This window comes from Seriola dumerili, unplaced genomic scaffold (assembly GCF_002260705.1).
Source record: "Seriola dumerili isolate Sdu_G_001 unplaced genomic scaffold, Sdu_1.0 BDQW01000458.1, whole genome shotgun sequence".
Taxonomy (NCBI): Eukaryota; Metazoa; Chordata; class Actinopteri; order Carangiformes; family Carangidae; genus Seriola; species Seriola dumerili.
In genome coordinates, this window is record NW_019174713.1 from 32,259 (window position 1) to 55,547 (window position 23,289).

General features: G+C 43.6%; 1 protein-coding gene across 1 annotated transcript in view; it reads right to left on the bottom strand.

Annotated features, from left to right (window-relative positions):
* Positions 1–4,012: 4,012 nt before the first annotated feature.
* Positions 4,013–23,289, bottom strand: part of snx19 (sorting nexin 19) — a 29,325-nt gene continuing 10,048 nt past the window's right edge. Inside the window, exon 10 of the mRNA XM_022762969.1 lies at positions 4,013–4,101. Coding sequence (XP_022618690.1) covers positions 4,088–4,101 — 14 coding nt within the window. The 3' untranslated portion in view covers positions 4,013–4,087. The remainder of the gene's footprint in view (positions 4,102–23,289) is intronic.

Consider the following 23,289-nt stretch of genomic DNA (forward strand, 5'->3'; position numbering starts at 1 on the left):
AAGTGACTGTGGGCCGTGTGGTGGAGACACTAAGACTCTCTTCAGATGGTTTCTGGTGACTGAAGGACGACTCAGCTGCATGATCACACGGTCCTCAGGCAGCAGAGGGATAAAGGACTGAATTAATAAACCGGCTCTAAGCAGTGTTAAAGACGTGATGAGTTTTTGTGGATTATATAAACGGGATTTTTTAAAATTTTTATCATTGAATCAACTGTTCGAACGTGGTTTCAGGTGTTGCAGATTTAGTTCGTCTGTGTAGCAGGTTATTATGACCCATAGTTTTGTTGCTAGGCGACAGGAGCGAAGGGAAAAAGTGCGGTGACGTAGTATGAAGAGAGACAAAGTCCACGTCAGCAGGAGGTTGTGTTCGATTCCCACGTGAAAGTCAGACACCAGGCTGACAGACCGCACACACAGTCTGTTCCCACCAACCGAAGGAGCATCAACCAAACACACCAGACAACACAGGGGGTCGGTGACGACGACCTACTATGGGCTCAGATTAGGGTCAAAAAGCTTGAGACGTGAAATAATTCCAAAGTTCGTAGTTTTTTCAACCTGCAAAATAAATCTGCTTGAATAAAATCAAGTTTGTGCACGTGCAGAAAAAAAAGGATTAAAATCTGAGCAGATGACATCAGCGGTGACGTCACATACAGACTCCCTCAGGAGGGCTCAGACTGAGGAAGTGTCAGAATCACATGTGGCTCTACACAGATCCAGCAGGATCCTGAAGAATGGGTTAACAGAGGAGAGGAACAGTGACGCTTAATCCCCGCAGAGCGTTTTCTGATTTAAGGTTGGCGGGAAAAAGCAAATCCTGCTCCTCCAGATCAGAGCGACAGGTGTGAGGACTGTGGGAGGGGCCGAGCGCCGAGTGTGAAAACCATCTGAAGTGAGTTTAGTCAAAGCCGGGGAGTTTAGCGGGGCAGGAAGAGGCTGGATGTGGACAGCGGATGAAGCTTTGCCACATGTTTAGATCTGCATGAGATCAAACACAAACCAGGTGCTCTCATGTAATTAAAGCTGCTTCAAATGTAGTGTGTTTAAGTGTGTGTGTAAACAGGACGCCGCGTTCAAGAGCCTCGTATGTCAACACATCAACACGTAATCAGACACAGGACTGACCTCAGGGGTTTAACGAGGGGGCAGAGGGGGGGGCGGGGGGGTCAGTGTCTCCGGAAAAACCATCACTTTCACTCTGATCGCGGGACGTTAGAGGAGCGGGAGCGGCCTCGACGTCACGCTGCCTTTCAGCACATTATGACAGGTGAATGGCGAGTGAGGACGGTGAAACGTTAAAGCGGGATGTACAGGCGTCTCCTCAGGCCAGCAGCTTCTCCGGGTTTTTAGAGAGGGTCTGCAGCAGGCTCCTCTGGAAGTCCTCCTCAGGTGACTCAGGGACCAGGAACTCCAGCAGAAGGTCAAAGATACAGTAGACCAGGTGTCTAAGAAAACAGGACCACAACAGTTTTAGTATTGAGCTGATGTGTCATGTCTTTTAAAGCAGGAAGTGTGTCATTAAGTGTCATTTCAGACTAAAGCTGATCAGAAAGATTTAACAGATTGATCATAAATAAATAAATAAATCAGGAGCCAGTTGCATTATGGAGATTTAAGAATTACTAAATTAAAAACTTCTTACATAGAGATGAAGTGTTACAAAATACTTACAGCCAGTAACTACCAGGTGTTTCGTAACTAACAAAACAAACTGTTGGCTTCCTAATGATGTGACTCGATTAGACTGAAAAATAAAATACACTCAGTATATTTGACCTGCAGGGTGTAGACAGGGTGTAGACAGGGTGTAGACAGGGTGTAGACAGGGTGTAGACAGGGTGTAGACAGGGTGTAGACAGGGTGTAGACAGGGTGTAGACAGGGTGTAGACAGGGTGTAGACAGGGTGTAGACAGGGTGTAGACAGGGTGTAGACAGGGTGTAGACAGGGTGTAGACAGGGTGTAGACAGGGTGTAGACAGGGTGTAGACAGGGTGTAGACAGGGTGAAGACAGGGTGTAGCAAAAAACCTCCACAGCTGCTGAATCAAAAGACAAACTGAAGGCGAAACATCTGCCCACTGCACTAAAAGCTAAATGATCGTTTGACCTGGTACTTTGATAAAAAGCTGTTTTAATGATGATTCCAACTGGAGAGATACACAACATAAACACAATAATGTTAGCTGGTTTAGCTTCATCGGATATTTCTCTCTCTCACTCATGCGAACTACTACTATTTGTGAAAAACTAATTTCTCCATGTATGCATAAAGCAATGACTGTTTTAAAAAGAAAGCACTGGTATTTAGGTTTAATATATTATTTAATATATCATTAAAACCCCTAAAGTTTTTGGTTAGTTCGAGTTAAAGCTTGTGATGCTGCCATGACTTCCTGTTAATATAAATGAATGGCGATACTTATGTTGTCTCTGAGCAGCTGAAGTTTTTACCATCTGAGGTGTTCTTTGATTTTTTTAATAATTCAATACAAATGAGTAAAGTGGATCATTTAAAAACATATGTAAAGTGCTTTTTCCAAACCACCTGAATGAGGTGAAGTGAGATCAGCTCCACTCGGACTGTGGGACATTAAAGGAGACAGACGAGCTTTTGAAAATGGTGGAAAAACAGCTGCACTGATGAATGAAGTGTCAGGGAAATGTACCAGTGAAATGATCAACAATAAACAAATGAGGAAGTGGAGCAGGACTGTTGCAGACAGGGTGACGGGCTGAGAATCCAAACTAAGGTTCAGACTCTTGACAAACAGACCCAGAGTGAAAACTGGGCCTCAGTAAACCTCGGTGCATCATTTAGTCCCTGCAACTAAACAAAAAGAACCACAGGTGACATCATTTAGAAAAAGGCACATACTGTCCCTGTCTACATGCATTTATTGTGCAGCAGTTCACAGGCCACGTTACTGTTGACGACTTGACATTTCCCAGGACGTGATTATCAGATGGAGTGAGTTTAAGTCCAGTGAGACTTTAGTGAAGCCGTCTGTCTGAACAAATTCAGTAATCATCAGATTTCAACCATGAAATCAGTTTTTTACTTACTGATTAACAAACGCGGGTTTGGTTAGAATCAGTCGGCTCCACGTTAAGTGGAAGTGACTGATTCTAACTACGGTTTGTTTCCTACATCTGTAAACATTTCAGCTGTTGTTTAGCCGAGGAATCCGTCCACACATTGGGATTCCAGGTGAGTGTGAGTGAGCTCATGCGCCGCCTGACCACACGATTAGACACACCTGGTTGTTAACGCAAGTCAACAAACAATGCGGGAACATCTAAGTACACAAAGCACGCGGAGCTCCATCCAACCTTACAGGAACTGGTTTCTCTGAGTGTTTTTACCTGAAATCTGATTTATTTTTATTGGATCACTCAGAAAACAGTCAGCCAATCAGAAGAGAGGCTCAGAGCCTCCTCTCTTCTGATTGGCTCACTGACCTGTTGTTACTAGAGCTCCAGAGAGAAGCCTGAGAGAGGAGATGTAAAACTACACTGAGATGGTTTTTGGTTCTTAAAACCACAAAAATATCTTCTTATGGATCAAAAACTTCAAAATAAAAGACTTTAAATGTTGCCTATACCATGAATTGCTAATGACTGTGATAAAGTGTCCGGTACAGTGAGTGTATGGCGTAGCACACAGTGTATTCACCTGTTAATGTCGGGGTCTTGCAGAGAGTCCAGTGCAGTCTGCCAGCTGAGTTTGTACTTGTCTGATCCCAACATATCTGAGACCACATCTGGAAAAACACAAACATATGGAGAATTATACACCACCTGTGTGGACTTTTCTGTACGTACACCTCAATCTCAATATATCTGTGACGAGCTACAATAGTCTTGTGATACTGGCGGTGCAGACGTATCAGGTCAGGCTGTGCACATGTACCTGGCAGGAGTCTCATCAGACAGTGTAAGGCTTGTTGCCGGGTGCTGTCCTTCTGCTGCTGACTGCGCTCAAGTTGAGGCGACGAAGGCAGAGCTCCGCCCGGCCACACCGCCTCCTGGATGACCTGCAGGTACACCACCCAGTAGCTTTTGCACATCAGGTTGGCTACGCTCACGTCCAGCCACCTGAAGTTTACAAACACACGACGAGTTAGTTGTTTTCGAGTCAGTGTGAAACATGTTGTGTTTTTTGTGACCTTGGCAACAGTTGTTTAACCTCCCGACTCTAAGGTCTCACAACCGGTAAGTTGTGGTAAGTAAGTTCAGTGAGTTGTGACCTTTTCCTCACGCCTGACCTGACGAGTACCGACTGATCTTGTCCTCAGACCTCAATCCTTTTAAAACGTCGCCCACGGAACTCGTCGCGTTCCCACACGGATTTGAAACTCAGGCTTCAGCGGAGGAGTCCGGCCTGGCACAGCGATCTCACACTGAGCCCGCCTCCCTGAAGCGCTCCACATGACCGGTGGATTTAAGGTCTTGTGATGAGTAAATTCAATAGACTACGTGTAGCTGGGAGACTTTGACCCTTTGGTTGTGACCTGACCTTTTTCCCACCCAGATTTACCCTCTGGGTGGGGGGGGGGCAACGAGACTGGGTGAGGAGGTTATTTAAGGCACAAAGTAAAAAGCTAAAAAACAACATAAATGCATCGATTCATTCAAGACTAAGAAGATGCAGGACATAGTTGCGAGCCTGCAGTCGTCTAAATGACGAGGGAGTAAAATCACGGCGTTCAGGACCGTTTAAGGCCTCGGGATCATTTCAGATCCTGTAAGAGTTTTCCAGGACTTGCAGACACCCTAAAATGTTTAACACTGTGCAGATGCTGTTACGCAATATTGTTTAAAACCTCAGAGCTGTGTTAAAGAGAACCAGGGACCTCCCTCAGGCCTCAATGTTCTGCTTCATGTTCGCTCACTTCATGTGGGCCCTAATGAAGTTATTTCATTAGCTCGCTCTGGCCGGTTACCGCTCTGCTCAGAAACGGGAGGACGAGTGGTGCCAGCCACCATTTTTTGGTTTCCACTATTTTGCATATTTTCACCCTGTGGTATTTTATAATAGTGCGCCAGAAGCCAAAGCCTTAATACTGACGGTGTTTTTGATTCTTCGAGTTGTACGACTGCAAACCAGGTTTCTGGTTTTGGCCGACAGGAAGTGGAACCTGACGAGGGTCTTCGGCTGTTGTCGTCCATCCACCTCAAGGTTGGACGTGTTGTTCACTCTGAAGCTTTTCTGCTCACCACGGTTGTAAAATAGTGGTTATCTGAGTGACCGCAGCCTTTCTGTCAGCTCCAACCGGTCGTGACCAGTCTTCTCTGACCACTGGATGTTTTCTGCTTTTGGCTCCAGACCGAGGAAAAACTCTGGAGACTGTTGTGTGTGAAAATCCCAGGAGATGAGCAGCTCAACAGACGTAGCAACAGAGACTATGGGTGAATAAATATAGATATTTAAATGCATTCAGAAGTGAATGTCAGGCGTTCAAGCTGGTAAGGAGAAAGACGGGGGGGGTGTAGCGACTACTGTCCACAGAATAAAGCTGCTACGAGGCGAAGTCGGCTCTTAACTGCAACGTCTTCGTACAAATCTAAACTTTAGTCCAGATGAGTTTTGATTCTGTTTATTAAACAACCACAGGGAAAATATCGGAGCCCCACTCACCCCTCGTCGTCTTAATCCCGCCCAACAAGTAAGATGAGCTTTATTTATACTGCACATTTCATTCCAGGTGGAAACTATGTGGACAGTGTAAAGATAAAACATGAGACACATAGTTTGTATGGATTAAAAACCATTAAGAAAATAAAATAATTAAGGCCGATAACAATCGATCAGTAATAAAGATATGTAAATTAAAAACATTAAAAAGTAGGAATGACACAACATTGTGATAATTGAGGTTTAGTTACTATTATCACAATATTTCTAAAGACTAAAATATGACTTACATTCATTTACAAGTCAGTGGTTGGGAGTTGTGGTTAAACTCTACCATGGCCTGTGAGGTCCATATGACTCCAACAATTACCACATAATTTATGCCAAGCAAGTAAAGAAATCTGTCTTCAGCTGTAATAAAGATAATAAAGATAATTAACACCACATAAATAACAGCAGGACTGTCAGCTAGTGCTTGACAAATAAGGACAATCATTTTCTATGTGGTTATATGTGGAGACAATTAACAACTGGAGACCTTTAACAGATGGGGGCAAATAAAAATAGTGTCGCAGTGTTTTCTCAGACACAGATTGAGCTGGTGTCTGAATCCAGCTTCACACTTCAGTTTAAATTAACATGCTGACACTGTCTGGTCTGGGATCTGATTCAATTGAAGGCACCCAGCAGATGGACCGTTCGACATGTTCCAGGTTTGACTCTGTTGACACAGATATGATAAAAGAAAATGAAATACATGCCAAAGATACCAGACAACGATTGGTAAAGGCCTAGCGGGAATTACTCATTATAATCAGGGCTCCACTGTACAACACGTACGAGTTAAAAGGATGCAGATGTTGCAGGATAATTTCGTTGAGATTGATATCTACAAAACGCCAATATCCACTCCTGTGCACCTTTGTAGGAAGTGTTCAAATAGATCTTTGAAGGCTAAAGAAGACGTTAGTGCTCAATGAGACACTTGTTGATCTACTGCGAGTGAACTTCCTATCAGCAGCATCACGCCACTGTGGCAGGATCATTAGGAAACAGACACCCTTCGTATCAGTTAAAGAGTTATACAGCATCATTTAGGACACGCCAATGACCTGCACCTCAAATTGCATCCGCAGGTAAATGTTGGAACCTGAGCTTTAACCCAACCAGTTGTCTCAGCCTCAGCTCAGCCTTACCCGAACTAAGATGAACCTAACTGAAACCCTTCCCCTGATCACGGAGGGCGGCGCCACAGGAAACACACGCTATTCAACAGATTTCAACATAAGACCAGTTCCACTTTGGGTCCAGGTCCCGACTGGCTACAAACCAGGATTCACTAAACTCTGACGCCAAAAGATCTCCGATCAAATCTCTTTTAGCTGTAGCTAATTAACATGAATTCATAACAGACAAAATGAAACGTGGCTGTTGTCTGCGCTCGGCCAAAGATTGTTTATCGGTGAAATGAGGCATCACTCTGTAACACCACTCTCTGACCGCGAGTGAACCGTGTGTTGTCGTATCCAACGAGACCTTCGGAGAGGAAACTAAAGAAATGATAACATCAATTCAATTTCACATAATCTCCTCTTTAAACTTTTATTTAAATCCCATCAATATTTTAACTCTTACCATATTCATAGCTCTGTATCTGTGCCTCCAGTATTTAGAGCGAGCAGTTTGTAGAATTTTATTTTGTTATGTTGTATTATTTATATTAAAGGTATTATTGTATTATTATGTCTCAGGTATATACACACACACACACACACACACATATATATATATATATATATAAATATAAGAGATGCTGCCGCTAAACAGCAGTTCAAATATGTGTTTGTCACATGCCAAAGTTCAATGTCCCGTAAGCAAAGCAGTATGATCTCATGAAAAATATCACATATAGCAGGAAATATCACAATATCATTTTCTGCCCCAACAAAAGCTGGTTAGGGATCTAGTTTTCGTTTTTTTTTTTAATATCTTTGGTTACTTGAAAAGCTAAAGTTGGAAGCTAAACTTAAAAATTTGCACTTAAAGTTATAATGTGGAACTTTTCCACGTTAAAATGTCTAAAAACAACTCGACCTATGTTCGATATGTTGTTGAGTTTTGTTCTTACATTATCTCAAATGTTTCCATCAAAACTGTGATTTTAATCACGGTAACGCCCTGTTTCATTTGCGTTGGTGAATCACTGATTTTTGTTTGTTGTGGAGAGGACGACACCTCTGTGGATCATTCAGCTGCTGGTAAAAACCTCCTGAACGTCTGGTTCATGAGTGATCAGTTATCAGTTATCTCAGCTCCCAACTCTTCCCTGACATCTCGTGTCCGCCGTGTAGCATCAGCGAAACACTGACTTTAAATGTTAAACTGTTTTACTCCGTAACTTTTTTAACGGTTGTAATCACCGGGTGTGTTTGTTGTGAAGAGGAGGAGAGCTGAGGAACTCCTGAACGACTGACTGAATCAAACCAGGAGAAGCTGATGGTAACGGGGGTTAATAAGCAGTTTTGACACTGGATTTCAGGTGTAATAAACCTGAGCGTGTTTGCGTGTCAAAATAAAAAGTTGCTATCAAGTGGAACCAGTTTCCCCCACAGCACAACTTTTTACATTCGGCACCAAAGACTTGAATTAGCAGCAGACTGGTGCACACGTCACAGCCTGTGACAGATTGACAGAACTCGTTGCCTGTTTCATCTCACAGTAATGAACAGCATCAGTTTTTTACTGGACCCAGTGACACCGGTTCACACTTCCCCTGCAAAACCCCTCAAGATCTGAAACATCTGAAACAGGACAGACTCGAGCTCGGAGACAGGATGTGGAGTCAAAAAGCAGCAAATAAACACATCACATATTTAATGGCCGCTGTCTGAGCGAGTATATCATCACTCACACTGACAAGTCTGTCTGTTATCTTATATAACCTCCATATACTTTAGCTGCAGGCAGAGTCTCATGAGTACAGTACACTCCTTCCCATAAAAACATCAGACCTCTTTTCAACACATGGAAACATGAGACAATAAACAGGATGAGCGCGGACAAACCTGCTCTGAAAAAAAACGAGTGGAAAGTTAAAACACAGACTGTTCATGAAGCCGTGAGTTAAACGTCGAATCTGTGACTGTAACACAGTGCTATTATTATTTCCATCATGTTCTTTTACATTCTTCTTTTTCACTGTTTGTGTCATATTGTTGCGTCCTCTTCTTTCGCAATGATGTGATGGTGCCCAACTGGAAAATCAGCGCCAGCGACTGTTGATTCCTTATATTCACCTAATGGTAGCGAATGGACTGGTGTCTTAATTTGCATTTTCTTTTGCAGATTTTCTCCAAATTCAGTTTAAATTTAAGATATATTTGGATGGAAACCCAGTTCATGAGAAGCCAGGAGTCAGTCTGTCGCTTCCTGCTGGGTAGTAAACACTAAGGCCTCGTCCACACTAATACGTTTTAGTTTTAAAACTTTAAAACGTTTAAGCCTGGTGATAAAAACTACTCCAGACTTTTGGAAACGCTGCTGGACCCAGTTTAGTTACAAAACTCCAGGGTTGTGTTTTATTCTGGACGGGCTCAAACTGCGACTTTTGGAATCGATGGCGTAGACGACCCCCACACGGTCGCTCCCTGATTGGCTCTCATCATCACCTCGACTACCAGCGGTGAAGGCAACATGAATAACTAATTACAAGTGTTACTGACCTTGCCGTCTTTGCTAGCAGCTGTTGTTCAGTTAAATTCTGCATTTTTTATTCTGCATCAGTAAGACTCACACCACATTACAACAACAACATCCAAGGATCGACCCCTGTTGCATCTAATACCCCTCTCTCTCTCTCTCTCTCTCTCTCTCTTCCTACATTTCCTGTCCCGATCAAATAAACGATCGAAGCAACAATTTTAAAAAAAGTCGATTTTTCTGAAAATGTATAACAATGCCGTATTCGTGCTAAAGTAAAAAATATTTTAGTATGAAGGCATTTTGAAGTGGGGAAAAAAAAGCAATCATTGCTAAGCTTTAGGAAAAAAAATAAAATAAAAGTCAGCCCCAGTTAGACCTCGAGGATGTACACATCGCCTGAAGAAGAAAACTCTCCCTACAGCCCCGTTCGGTTGGGATTCATGTTCCAGACAGTTGGGCGAGATATATTTGCCATGCTCCTCACCATTTCAGAGCAACAGCACTGGCAGCACATTGCCAAATTACAAGCTGTGGTTAGTAATAGACGATATTCTGTGGAAAAAAAAATCACTTGACCCACGTGTGTTCCGACGGCGCTCGAATGTGCCAGAAAAACACTAGATATCTGGCACTGTAAATGATACAGAAATAGAGGGGAAAATATAAGACACATGCGCCCCTAAGAGGATTAAAATCTCTAATCAGCACACACATTATTAAAAATAATCCATTCCACTTTCCAGAATTAAATCCCGTCCAAACGGTTGTGTCACTGCTACAGGATCGCTCCCAAGGCGCCCCCCCTCCCCCTCCCCTCCCCCTTTTTAAAGAAGGAAAGTCTGAGAGTGAATCCCAACGTGACCGAGCACCACAACAACAACGATTAATTGATTATCCCAGACTTTGTTTTCTCCTAACTGCCTTCATACGTATATATATATATATATATATATATATATCTATCGATCCAACGTCAACGACACAGCTCTAAAAGCTGTAGTACATTCCGTTGTTGCTTTTTACGAGAAGCTGTCGTGGTAAAAGTCGGTGCCAGGCGCTCGCCGAGAGCAGCTGCGTTCAGATCGAGAAGCCGGGATAAAATTAGAGGTCGGTCGGTGCTAATTGTCCAGCAGTCAAAGCCAAACCTGACTCACAGCAGTCACATGGGGAGAGACACTACATCTGTTTACATACAATGATATACTACTTATGGATATATAAGCAAGATGGGGGTTTTTCTCCCTTATAAACTGCCAGAGTGATGCTGTAATGTGAAGCTGTTGACATTTCCATTGTGAGTCAGTGCTGTTAGCGGCCTAGAACACCTGAGATCTACCTGCCGCTCTGCTCTTACCTGACGCCATCAGTGCTGGTAAAATCAGGCTAAATGAGTAACAAGCGCTCTGATTGGTGGGGGAGCTAACCAGTCATATCATATCCATACGGTTTTACCAGCAGTGAAGGCCCAGAGTGTCACAGAAAGGCTAAAACGAGAAGCTAAATGACTCAGCTAATCGATTAGCTAACAGGAAAAGCAGCAGGAAAAAGGAAATGGAAATTGAAGAGGGAATGTATTCCCATTTTTAAATAGTTTCTCAAATTCTATTATTTATTGTGTGTTTTATGCTGTTTTTGTAAATCCATTTTTAAATCTGAGGTATTTATTGATTGATTAATTGTTCATTTATAATTCCTATTTTGAATGTCTGTTAAAATATGATATTAAGGAAATGTTTTATTATTTTCTGTTACTTTTCTGAGTGATTGAAAGAAAAATATAGCAGATTTCAGGTAAAAACACTCAGAGAAACCAAATCCTGCAAGGTTTGGATGGTGGGTCCAGGTGGGCGGGGCTTAGTGCCTGCTTTGTTGTGACATCACAAAGTTCCAGAAGTCCTGACGGCTGGTTTTAAGGCTCAGTTTCTGAATACAGGCTGTGTGCATTTCTCTGTGGACTGAGGCTTTGATACTTTCACAGTATTAATATAGAAGCTAGAGCTGATCTATAATCACACTACACATGGACAGAGACCTTTATACAATGAGGGAACTTTAATATTTCTTTATTTTCCTCTAAAATTTGAAGGACCATTATGGGACGGTAGAAAAATTTAACTACAAACAGACACACAGGACATGATGAGATCACTGATCCTCAACCTTAGTGGGGCAAAAAGGCAAATACATTGATCCTCATCATCATATAAAAGCAGTGCAGCCAGAATACAGCCAGACCTCCAATCACCACAGACGTGAGAGGTGAGGAGGATTAGGTTATTTTCACCTCAGGGTGTGATGTGTCTGATCCCAGTGAGGCGTACACCTCAGTGCAGCCCCCTTCTGTTTTTCTTTTTTTTTTTTTACAGCCATCTGCCGCGCTGTCTGAGGTCAGCTCTGTTTCTCTGGTTTTATTGGGACCCTCGTGGCGTCCAATTCCCCTTCGGCCGGTCAACACACAGACATGTGATGTTACAGACCGCAGAGATCGACCTCAACGCCGTCCTGTTTCCTTTCATGTCTCATTAATACAAAACACAAGACACACGACAAACACTGAGATAGGTCAGTGCCTGCAAACACACACACCAACACACACACACACACACACACACACACAAACACACAGAGCGGAGTGCTTTCAACCAATTAGAGCTGACAAATGCCAAGTAACTCTATATGGGAGATTGTGGTCTGGTGGAGTCTTGGACTGAACGACGTTATTGCTTCCATGAAAACCAGCAGCTCCGTTCTGTCAGAGATATTTTTCAAGCAAGAGAAGAAGTGGCCAACCAATGTTCTGCTCTGCGCCTGTGGGCTTAATGTGGCTTAAGACCAACGAAGCAAGTAGCCGCACTGATACAAACGTGTGGTTCGCGTCAGGAGAGGTATACAAAATATGTGTATGTCACCAGTCTGGTCTAATTTTAAAAACCCTCTTGCAGACGTTTATGCCCTCATTACTGGTGCGGATCGTGAAGAAAAAAAATAGATCCAGTATATTAGAGCGAGGGACTGATTTAGCAGTGTTGTACACAAGCAGGCGATGACTGTGGCTGACCCAAGACCGCCCGGGTGAAAAAACACGCCGCTCTCACGAAAAGAACACAGGGACCGAGCCAGCTACTCTCTCTGCTAGTGATTACTCCAGCTCCTCTGCTGAGGCCTGCCAGGAAAGAGACGTTTACAGTGCAGGTGACATACTATAGTCCTAAGAGGAAAATCCCCTCAAGCATTGCACTTGAGTTTCCAAAGGTACACGCAGTGCAGCAGAGGCGTGGAGCGTAGGCAGTGCCAGCCCGGAGAGAGTTAAGAGACACAACGCAGCTCCACATATCACATCTGCCTGTTTCTTTTATTCACATAAAACTGAATGGAAACATACATTTTCAGCACTAACTGCAAACCTGCGTTTTCTACTTTTTCAAACTGTTAATGAGCTCATTTGCGGCCATCGCTGCCTCCGAGCCGGAGCCTCAGTGTGTCATACGGCAGTTGATTGACATCTGAGGGTTAACATAGGTTGCTAAAGTGAGCACTTGATTCCCACGAGACATTACTTATGTTTTATTTCGACACCCACCGAGCCCCCTGGCAGCTCCTGCACAGTCAGGGTTGTGTTCGTCCTGCAGCACAGTGAGGAGGAGGAGGGGGGGGGGGGCTAGCTACCGTTAGCTGTCTGTTTTTCGTGGGTCCAGCCGTGATGAATTAATGGAGAGACTGTAAAAACTCACAGAAAAGAAGAATGTGTAATGAATGTGTGCAAAGAATCACAGGCGAGGCGAAGGAATGACGAACAAAATCAACCGTTTGAATTGAAGTGATGACAGCGTCCACATTAATCAAGTTTTCATTCAAAAGCATCACAATTTTTTTTTTTTTTTTTACCAAATTTCCAGAAAACTGGTAAAAGAAAATGTGAGTTATTGTGTGTTTCCAGGCCGGTGCCATTAAAACCGCTGCAGAAGAAGAGGCTGCAACCAGACGACATGATTTAAAGAGCGGCAGTCAAACCTCAAACGACGGGAAACCGCAGAGAAAACTTGCTTGTTTCATGTATTAATGCGCCGAACATCATTCTCTTCATCACTATCCGATGTGCGGTGCAAGCTTGAGTGAGATTTGAGCCACATGCTTCATGTACCATCTGATTTATTTTTCTAGGTCTGTTTCCATTGCACATTTTTGCTCTTTGTTTTTAATCGATGCACCAAATTTTCCACCTCGGCCAAACATAGAAACTTTCCTGTCATTTCCACTCAGGTTTTCTGATGCACAAATTGAAAATGTGCATAAAAACAAACTGACCGTGGAACCAAACATTCATATCTTCTGGAAAACGTTAACGTTGGGGGGCATCTACTCTGCAGAGAAATAAATCTTTAGCTTCTTTAGAACAGTTTATTTATTCATTTTCTATTCCTCCCTTCATTCTCTGGGCACCTCGTGTCCCTACAATCCTCTAGAAGACACTGTGTGCTTTTCGTCTCCATAAATAAACTTAGTAAGAGTCGGAAGATAAAAGCAGTTTCACTCACAAATTCTCGAGAGTTTGAATCAACTGATTAACTGAGCTACTGAGCTCAGCTGCAACAATCAACCTGACACGATCTACTACAATCAGGGTAAAGAGGAGATGCTTCGAATACTTGGCAGGAAATCAATAACATGTGATGCAAGAAAATTCAAATAAACGTAAAACATCAGCTGAGCTGGCCTAAAACCATGTGTGTGCTCGACTCCGCCGGGATTTATTTTAGTTACCATTTATGGTAAACACAGACAAGTATAACCAGGTCACATTTCAGCTAAAATAAGCCCACAGCCAGTTTTCAACAGACACAATGTCATTGCACAAGTATGTCTCCGGAGGCAGAAGATGAACCGTGACTTCGGGGCCACATCTCGGACCCCGGGCTCAGGTGAGCGGTGAAAACAGACACCAGAGAGAGTGAGGAGGGCCAAGGGGTCACTGCATGACTTCATCCCGCTACTGTCCTTATTTAAGACACAGTGTTTATCACTTATCAAGTTCGCTCTGCAAACATCCCAACAGCGTTTCAGCACGCCGCACTTGTCCTCCATCTAACTTTATCGAGTGTGTGGACAATAATGACCCATATTATCTTTCATGTCCTGCCAGCGGAGGATTTCGATGTCGCTACAAGTCTCGAACACTAAATAAGGATAAATGGGCACAGAGGCTGGACGCGCAAGGGATAAGTGTGTTTCATAACCTTCACAAGAAGTGACCTAGGTATTTGACCTCTCGTGTCCCCCTGAGACCATTACATAGGTCTGCAGGAATATGAAAGTAACCGCCGTCTACTATTAGCCTGTAATAGAAGACAATATTTATAGTTCAGAACCGTCTGCAGATGTAAAAGAGGAATAATGCCCTGAGCAACATGACAGAGACATGACACAGGGAAACCTTCCAAGTGAAACACAGGGTGAGATATAAGCCACTCAGACAGCCTGATCCCACTTTGAACAGCGCATCTGAATTTGTCTCATCTCAGGAACAGCCTGTCCGGGATGTCACACCTCCCCCACTCCACACAGGCTGATAGATAGCTTGCGCCGTTATGTAACAAGCATCTTTTTTTCCAGCCAACACTCCCTCCTCTTCTTCCCACCGGGTGCCATATCTGTCATGTACGGCCCACCAGTCCGACCACCGGCGCACTCCAGGCCACAGAGCGAATATCCTGCTGACAAAAGAAGCGCCGAGCTTCCAAGCCTGGTCGTCTCCTGTCCTGGCCCCGGGACCCCATATGTCAAAGACGAGCACCGGAGCAGAAAAACAGCAGAAGACTCTGATATCACCTCCTCGCTGTGAAAACAACCAGATGTGTCAAATCCCTCCCGAGCTGAGGAGGGATCTCTGTTTTGGGTCCAATCATTTAGAGGAGTTAGACTCCTGGAAGTCCCTGGATTCCCCACATCACTGTCACTGAGAATCATTAGGTCTTCACACAGTAACAAGGCATGAGGTCTTCTGTTATGTTAAGACATAAGGAAAAATTAACTCTGACACTTGTAAAGTCAGGCAGAGGTACCGAATTAAACACTACGTCCACAAGAACAGCTACTAAAGTCACAACTCGACTAAAAATATTCTTGCCCTCAGAGCCAGACACATATGGCCATTCTCTTATACTGGTAACATCTCAAACTAAATATCTGCTAATACATATTCGCACATGTTGAGTAACTTTAGATCAGAGTGCCTGATCCAAGTATTTTCTCTCTCTCTGGAGGACACGGTGGCAAGGCTGCAGCAGACTACCAGGCAAATGACCCGTTTGACGTGGGTAAACATCACTACATATGGATCTGCTCAACACATGACACCGGCATGGAGCTAGCTGGAGCCCGACGTTGTGCCTGAACCGTTCCTGCTCTTTTGCAAAGACGAATAACAGACTAGGATGGTTTTCTAATGGTGGGAAAAGTGAAACATTTAACATTAAATTTGAAAATAATGGCAGTTTTCCTCTGAACACACTTGGTGCTGGAAGCTGTAGCGGCCGCCTGCAACTAGAAATTTTCCACAACGGAAAAAATACAGGTATTTAATTATGTAACAAGTTTATCTTTAATTTCTTTCACATTTTATTTCTTAAACCTGCAACTGGTTCTTTGACCAACAAGCTGTTCTGTCTTTATTCCTCTATCAGAGAAATTCTACTATTTCTCCCTGTTTAAGGTGATTTAACTTTGAGCAGCGCCCAGTGACGTCAATGTTCTGTGTTCTGAATCGACGGCAACAGGATGTGTTAAAGGTCCCATAAAATATAAAGGTCTCTGTCCATGTGTAGTTTGATTATAGATCAGGTCTAGCTTCTATATTAATACTGTGAAAGTATCAAAGCCTCAGTCCACAGAGAAATGCACACAGCCTGTATTCAGAAACTGAGCCTTAAAACCAGCCGTCAGGACTTCTGGAACTTTGTGATGTCACAACAAAGCAGTCACCAAGCCCCGCCCACCTGGACCCACCATCCAAACCTTTACAGGATTTGGTTTCTTTGAGTGTTTTTACCTGAAATCTGCTATATTTTTATTGGATCACTCAGAAAACAGTCAGCCAATCAGAGGAGAGGCTCAGAGCCTCCTCTCTTCTGATTGGCTCGCCGACCTGTTGTTACTAGAGCTGCAGAGAGAAGCCTGAGAGAGGAGATGTAAAACTACACTGAGATGGTTTTTGGTTCTTAAAACCACAAATATATCTTCTTATGGATCAACACTTCAAATAAAACAGAAGAAGAGGAAAATATGGAGCTTTAATCAAGTTGCTTTGCGTTGATTGAGTCTAACTGCCAAAGTCTTTCTTTCAAATGAATTCAGCGTCCTTGTCAGAGGAAGAAGTTTGCTCAGTTGTGATCTCCTCCTGTCTCTAACTGTATTTCAATGACAATGTTCAGTGAGATGTGTCTGAAAGTACCAAAAGAAAAAGCTAGTAAGTGGACCATGAGTTAAAGGAGCTATTTGTAAGTTTTTCTATTGCTAACTAGCTAACATTAGCATTAACTCACCAGTCTAGAAGAACCATTGTGAGTTCAGCATCAAACTTCATTTCTTTACTCACCAACAGCTGCTTCCAGAGGTGGAAAGCAACGGTTATGTCTATCACATCTTGTCTTCTACCGAAGTTAGCACACTAACCGGCTAGCCGCGGCCCGTCTCGTGACTTCCTGATAGTGACTGACTGTGGCCTCCGACCTGCCTTATTAGAGAGTGTATAATAACCTCTTGAAGCTGTTTTCAAGCGACAATCACCACCACCTGGTCCCTGCAAGATCCCACGTCTCGGCCGCAGAGAAAACTCACAAATAGCCCCTTTAACACTGTTTTTATTAAAGTCGTTCATGGAGCATGGCTGTAAAAACAATCTAGCTGTTATGAAAGTTATGGTATCTTTTTCATACAAATCGTGTTTGATGAAACGGTCTCCGTAACCTAACCTCACCTACATGAGGTTGTAGAAAAGAACTCAATTAGGAATGACTCTAAAAACCAGATTAACATCCAAGACAGTTGTTCTTGGATCCACGGTGCCACCTGCACAATGTGCAAAGCCAAGCTGCCAACTCTCAAAAGTGAAAAACAAATTACGAAATAGCGTATGAGTGGACTCAAGGTGAATAAAACATACTACTTAGAAAAGCCAGTATATTTTGTTAATGCTGGAGCTCTGACCACATCTTCAGAGTTCTCTCCAAACACCACAATGTGGTCACAGTCTAAACAGCGCAGCAGCGAGACAGAAACCACTTTCCCCGAAGCCAAACAACTTGTTGTTCACCACCAGTGAAACCCAAGCCGGCCACTGGATGTCAGACGGAGATGCCTGGGCGTTAATTAACAGCGTAGCAGAAGCAGAGACAGAGAGAGCGAGAGAGAAAGATTGAGAGAGTGAGAGCGCTCGCTATGACAACTGTTGACAAGCTTTAAAGCCTCTGTACTCCCCTTCATCCTCACCTCCATCATCAAGCTGTGAACTGAAATGTTTATGGAAGCGTTAATATGCCATTTTAGGGAGTAAAAATAAAGGATCATGTCATTGGCTGACAGGTGCAGAAGAAGACTGGCAGGGCAGAGGTGCCACAGAGAGTTTGGTGAAATAAAACGTGTTGTGAACCAGCGAGGTCTGGCTCTGACAGCTGGCGTTTTAAGATCCTAACCGATTTTGAAACCAGGTTGCATCACACACATCAGGAGAAACTTAACAGATGTTCTTCTCTCTAATCTCAAACATGCACTCACTTCAGGATCTGAAAATAATGGAGCATCACACACTTCAGGATATTATGAACATTATCCTGCCAGAGGGAGCGATGCACCGCCTCACGTGACCTCACGGGGAAGCAGATGTAAACAAAATGGAGACGACAACTTCCTCAGTCCAGAAAATGATTGTGTATTCTTCAGCGGGAAGTGGAGGAGATTTTTTCACTTCTTATTTTTAATACCTGTCAACAGTAGTATGGTAGCTAACGTCTCAACGCCTCAAGTACCAGACTCCAGCTGCTCTGGGACTGACGTAATCACCGTCGTAGCCACAATGATTTTAAATCCTAATTAGTGATATTTATCGCGGCGGCCTGGACGAGCAGCTCGGGAGGTTTAAGACTGGATCTGTAAAGCGAACACATTAGCAGATAATCTGGGTCGAACTTCGGTACCGACAAAGGTCCAGGGTGAGATTTCTCTGAACGTCATGTTGTCCTTCACACCAACACGCAGGTGCACTGACAAACAGCACCTGTGCGTTCACCGAGTAGGTGGAGTCCTACAAATGCAGATATGGCGTGTACTCTGGACTTACAGTGAGTTACTGACCACTGTCCAATGACTTCATTACTCCTGACCCGGTTTCTGCACCGCACGACTGCAGCCAAAATGTCCAGAGCATGTAAGCGACTGCAGCTGTGTCTCAAAGTGCATATGTTTTAACTTTTTTAATTTGTGTAATTGATTTGATTCATTTAATATTAATGGATGTTTGCTGCCAGCTGGAGTTTACGCAGCTTTTTTATTTTGAAGGAAGCAGAGACACATTTAAAGAAACAGGACATCGAGTTTCCCCGACAAATGCTTGTGATGTTGACACAAAGTGGCTGCGCTCTACTATATCTACAGTACATCTAGACACTGACAACAATCTGGCTCCAGCTGGATTTTCCGTCCAGACTGCTGTCTAAGAGAAAGAGACTATATTCATCTTAAACTGTCCCACTTTCCAGTCCATAAAAATCAGACATCTCCCAAACCAGAGCCTTCGCCTTGGACCCCATTTATAGGAGCAGAGAGCCGGCGCTTCCAGCCAGATCTGTCACACACACACAACAGACCCAGATCTGGCGACCCGGAGTCGGGTCCTGGTTTCATCTCTCAGACAGAAACACACACTTTCTCTATCCGCTCGCAATTCCAAATTAAATTCTGACATGTATGCATGCACTACAGCCGTGGACTGGCACGGATAAGGTTTCTGCAGCCTTCAGCTTCTATTTGCTTCCCACCAACAGCTGTCAGATTATATAAAAACCTTCACAGCGCTCGACGTATCTTGTCAGTCCCAGAGAAAAAAGGCAAATTTGTGGATCAATTTATTTATAAGAAAAACTGAAAAAAAAAAAAAAAGGGTCCAGTTACTTCCCTACTTGAATGCACTCCAGCGGCTGCGTTGTGGAGTCTTACAGCATCTTTATATTTCACCTCTGTGCTGAATATGTATTGAAAAATACAAGAGGTAAACATTTCAGTAACCAGCAGTGAGCAATAACACACAGTGAGGTGTTCGGCTTGGAAAAGTCATTTCTTCCTTTATCCCAGGATCTCAACGTTTCTTTTCAAGCCTGAATTATTCAATGACCCCTTACTGAGAGAAATAAAAAGGTGGCCGAGCTTTAGTTGGGGTTAGTCATAGCTGGGTTAACTGGTGTCACGCTGTGAAGCACCAGTAATGCTGCTAAAATTATCAACTTCTTTTAAAGAAGCACTGGGAGAATTTTGACCATTAAAGGGCAAAAATAAAACATTAATTTGTTAGGAAACATCTGGCTGTTCATACAACCAGCATACACATACTTTATGTAAAAAAAAAACAAAAGAGCTACAGCTGACTAACAGCTGCAGAAATCCGTTAATCTGTTAATTGTCATTTAATGAACAAGATATAAAGACGACTCTACAGCCATGCTAGCAGCTCCGTGAGGTCGCAGTTAGCCACAGATAAATGCTAGGCACACATAGATAGTCTGGCTGCCTCCGTCATCATTCTGCTATATGGGGGGGGGGGGCTTGTTTGCATTTCTTTAAACCAATCACAATCGTCTTGGGCAGCGCTGAGCCAAAATGCTAACGTCAGCAACAGGAATAATATTCAACATGGTTGCCATCTTAGTTTTGCGGATGGGAATGACATTAGTTCTGCAGATGTTTGGTCATTAGAGGAATATATCTGGTACTAACCACATTTTCAATACGACCTGATGATGGATTAATATATATACAACAAATTAAAAAGGCAGGGAATCGCCCAAAGGAGTCATGCTCAGGGAGCCATGTCTCAGTCTGGACCATGACACTGGACCAGCAGACCTACCATCACTGCCACAGCTAGAAACAGCAGCTAGCTTGATTTAAGGCTTGGCTGCCGGACGGACACATCTTTGTCTTCTGTATCTCTTAATGAGACGAAGTGCATCCAGATAGACTCAGGCCTGGTTCTGGTAACCATCAGTAATTACTGGCTAAAGCCCAAAGGTTGTGGCCTGGACGCTTTAAAACACCCTGACATATGCTAACAATCTGAACTATCATTCTCATCACTGTTTAATCACTTTTTCCTTTCAGCAGAGTGGCTTTTATATAAGGCTTTTATGTAATTTTAATTTTTATGTAAGCTATTGCTGCTTTATTTTTGCATTTTACTTTTATGTAACACTTCAGTCCACGCCTGGAATATATTTTTATTGTTCATTTTGCTTGGCTTTTATTCAGGTTTTGTTTCTAACTCTGTTATAGAAAAACTATAAATGAGCAGAACCGTTTTTAGCAACACAACATGTGGCGTTTCTATCAACAGCAGTTCACAGCATCTCGTCTCCTCTGCACAGAGAAGCCGGTCGATGAGAGGAGATACCTGCCGCACTGAGAGCCGTCGCTGCGATGTTGACAGACCGCTGCCTGATATAGATAAAGCTAAACAAAAGTACAAGGCCTTTCATACTTGGCTGGTGGAACTTCTTAAAATAGAGGACCCAGTATCAACGTGAAGCAGTGATATTCTGATACCGACACCTCGGGGTGGGGGAGGGGGGCGTGAGGTCACGGCGCTAACGGCACAAACACTAGAACCTGAGAACATTGTCTGCGTGTTCAGTTTACTGGCGGCAGGAGCTAAACCTAACTGCGACAAATGTTTGCAGAGTTAATGTCAGGCATTCTTTTAAGGGTGCAGGCATGCATGTATGCACGTTTTACAACAGTCGCAGCAGTGAAAAGCCTCCATACTATTCAGAAAGCGAGGGCGAGCTTATCTAATCGGATAAAGAGCATGTTTCTTTACTGTTTATGTTTCTGCTAAGTGGTTAATAAGTACGCCGCAGGGTAAGTGATGCCGCTGGTTTTATGACAAGGACTCGGCCTCGGTCTAAAATATCTACGCTCTTCACTAACGACTGTACATAAGCCAGTCCCCACTCCGGCTCATAAACAGATCTCTGTGGAATCTCCACTAGGAAACACGTGTCTTCATGTCCTGACCTGGCTGAGGCAACACCCCCCCACCCCCCCACCCCCCTATATAGAAATTTCCATCACTTCTTTGCAGCAGAAAATCTCCTCGAGAAGACGGAGTCACATCATTGTTAATGGGGATTGTATTGTTGTTGCAGCATCAGTCAGGCAGAAAGACTGACATCAGGTTGTTGTTGTTGTTGTTGTCCTTCTGCTTCGTCAACAACTTCCTCAGTTGTAAAAAATACAACCGAGCAAGGCACTAAAGTCTCTGCTGGAGCTGATCTGCAGACTTTATACTTGCACTAAGCAGCTCCTGGGAGCCAACAGTAACTCCCACTGAGAAAGTAAAACAATAATCACAAAGAGCCAGTGAAACCTCCGCCGTGGATTAATTAAACTTGTCCAACGTGTGTATCGTCAAAAGTGGGAGTTTCGTCTCTGCAGTTTTAGCATCTCGGTGTCTTGGTCACAAGTGAAGGAAAGATGGAGCTCGCCTGACGAGGCGTCGGTCCAACTCTCACCTGTGGTCATGAGCTTTAAATAGTAACCAAAGGAAACAGATGCTGGACGGACCCAAATGAATCTCCTCCTTCAGTAAAGGTTTCATTAAGCTTCAACCAAAGTTCTTGTCGGATGGTTAAACAGTCTCTCGCACCTTTTTCCAACTAAGAAAGTTGTCACAAGAAAAACCGTCTGAATGTAAACGCTCCGAATCAGGAACAGTGGCTGGAAATTCATATGAGACACAACAGACTGAATGAATGCCTGATTAAAATAGTTGTATGAATATTGAAATATTTCCAGACAACTCTATTTTTCTTCTTTTTGAGAACAACCAAGTGCAAAATTCTTAAAAAAGAGCATCAGATCTTCCCTCTCCACCTTTGAGCATGTCAGTTTGTGACGGGTATAAACATGTTTCCTTGACACACGGCCAGATATGAACTAAGAACTGAGTTTTCTATCATACTGACACTCCTGGAGCTCATAGCAGAACCACGGCTCCGTCACACTGACAGGACTCAGGTAGTGGACGATGGTCGGGGCGTCTGATTCGGATGCCTCTACCTGGAGTCCTTCAGGACACGTCTAAGTGAAATGAAACTCCAGGACAAGACGCTAAAACACGCCGGCAGGATTTAACATCCCGCGTGCCCTGGGAAAAACCTCTGCATCCTCCAGAAAGCTGCACTGCAAGCTGAGCTATTTCATCTAGACTGCTGCCACTGCAACACAGAGGAAAATGGCTGAATGAATTCAACTGAGATAATTCAGAGAAGATCTCACACCACGACACATAATTCTTCCTCGCTACCAGCAGGACCTCAGGAGGTTGTCTCAGTGCAGACGGAGGTACAGGTGGGCGACAAATGCAACAGCTTCAAGGGGATTAAACGAAACTTTACGAGCACATCGCTGCACGCAGGATGAACCCTTGTCTGTTGTGACGACTGATACTGACCTAATACACTCCAATCAAACCGCAGGCCTGACATCGGACCAGTCGAGGCAGCGGCGCTGATAAAAAAAACGACACAGTATGGAATCACAGACACAAAAGGAGTTGGTTTCACAGCTGCCAGGCTCCAAAGAACACCTGGACTCTCCTTCACAGTCTACTAACAGCACATATACCATGTGTTTCCCGCCCAGACATACCTCACAGCTAAGAGCAGCATTGATGAAATGCAAAT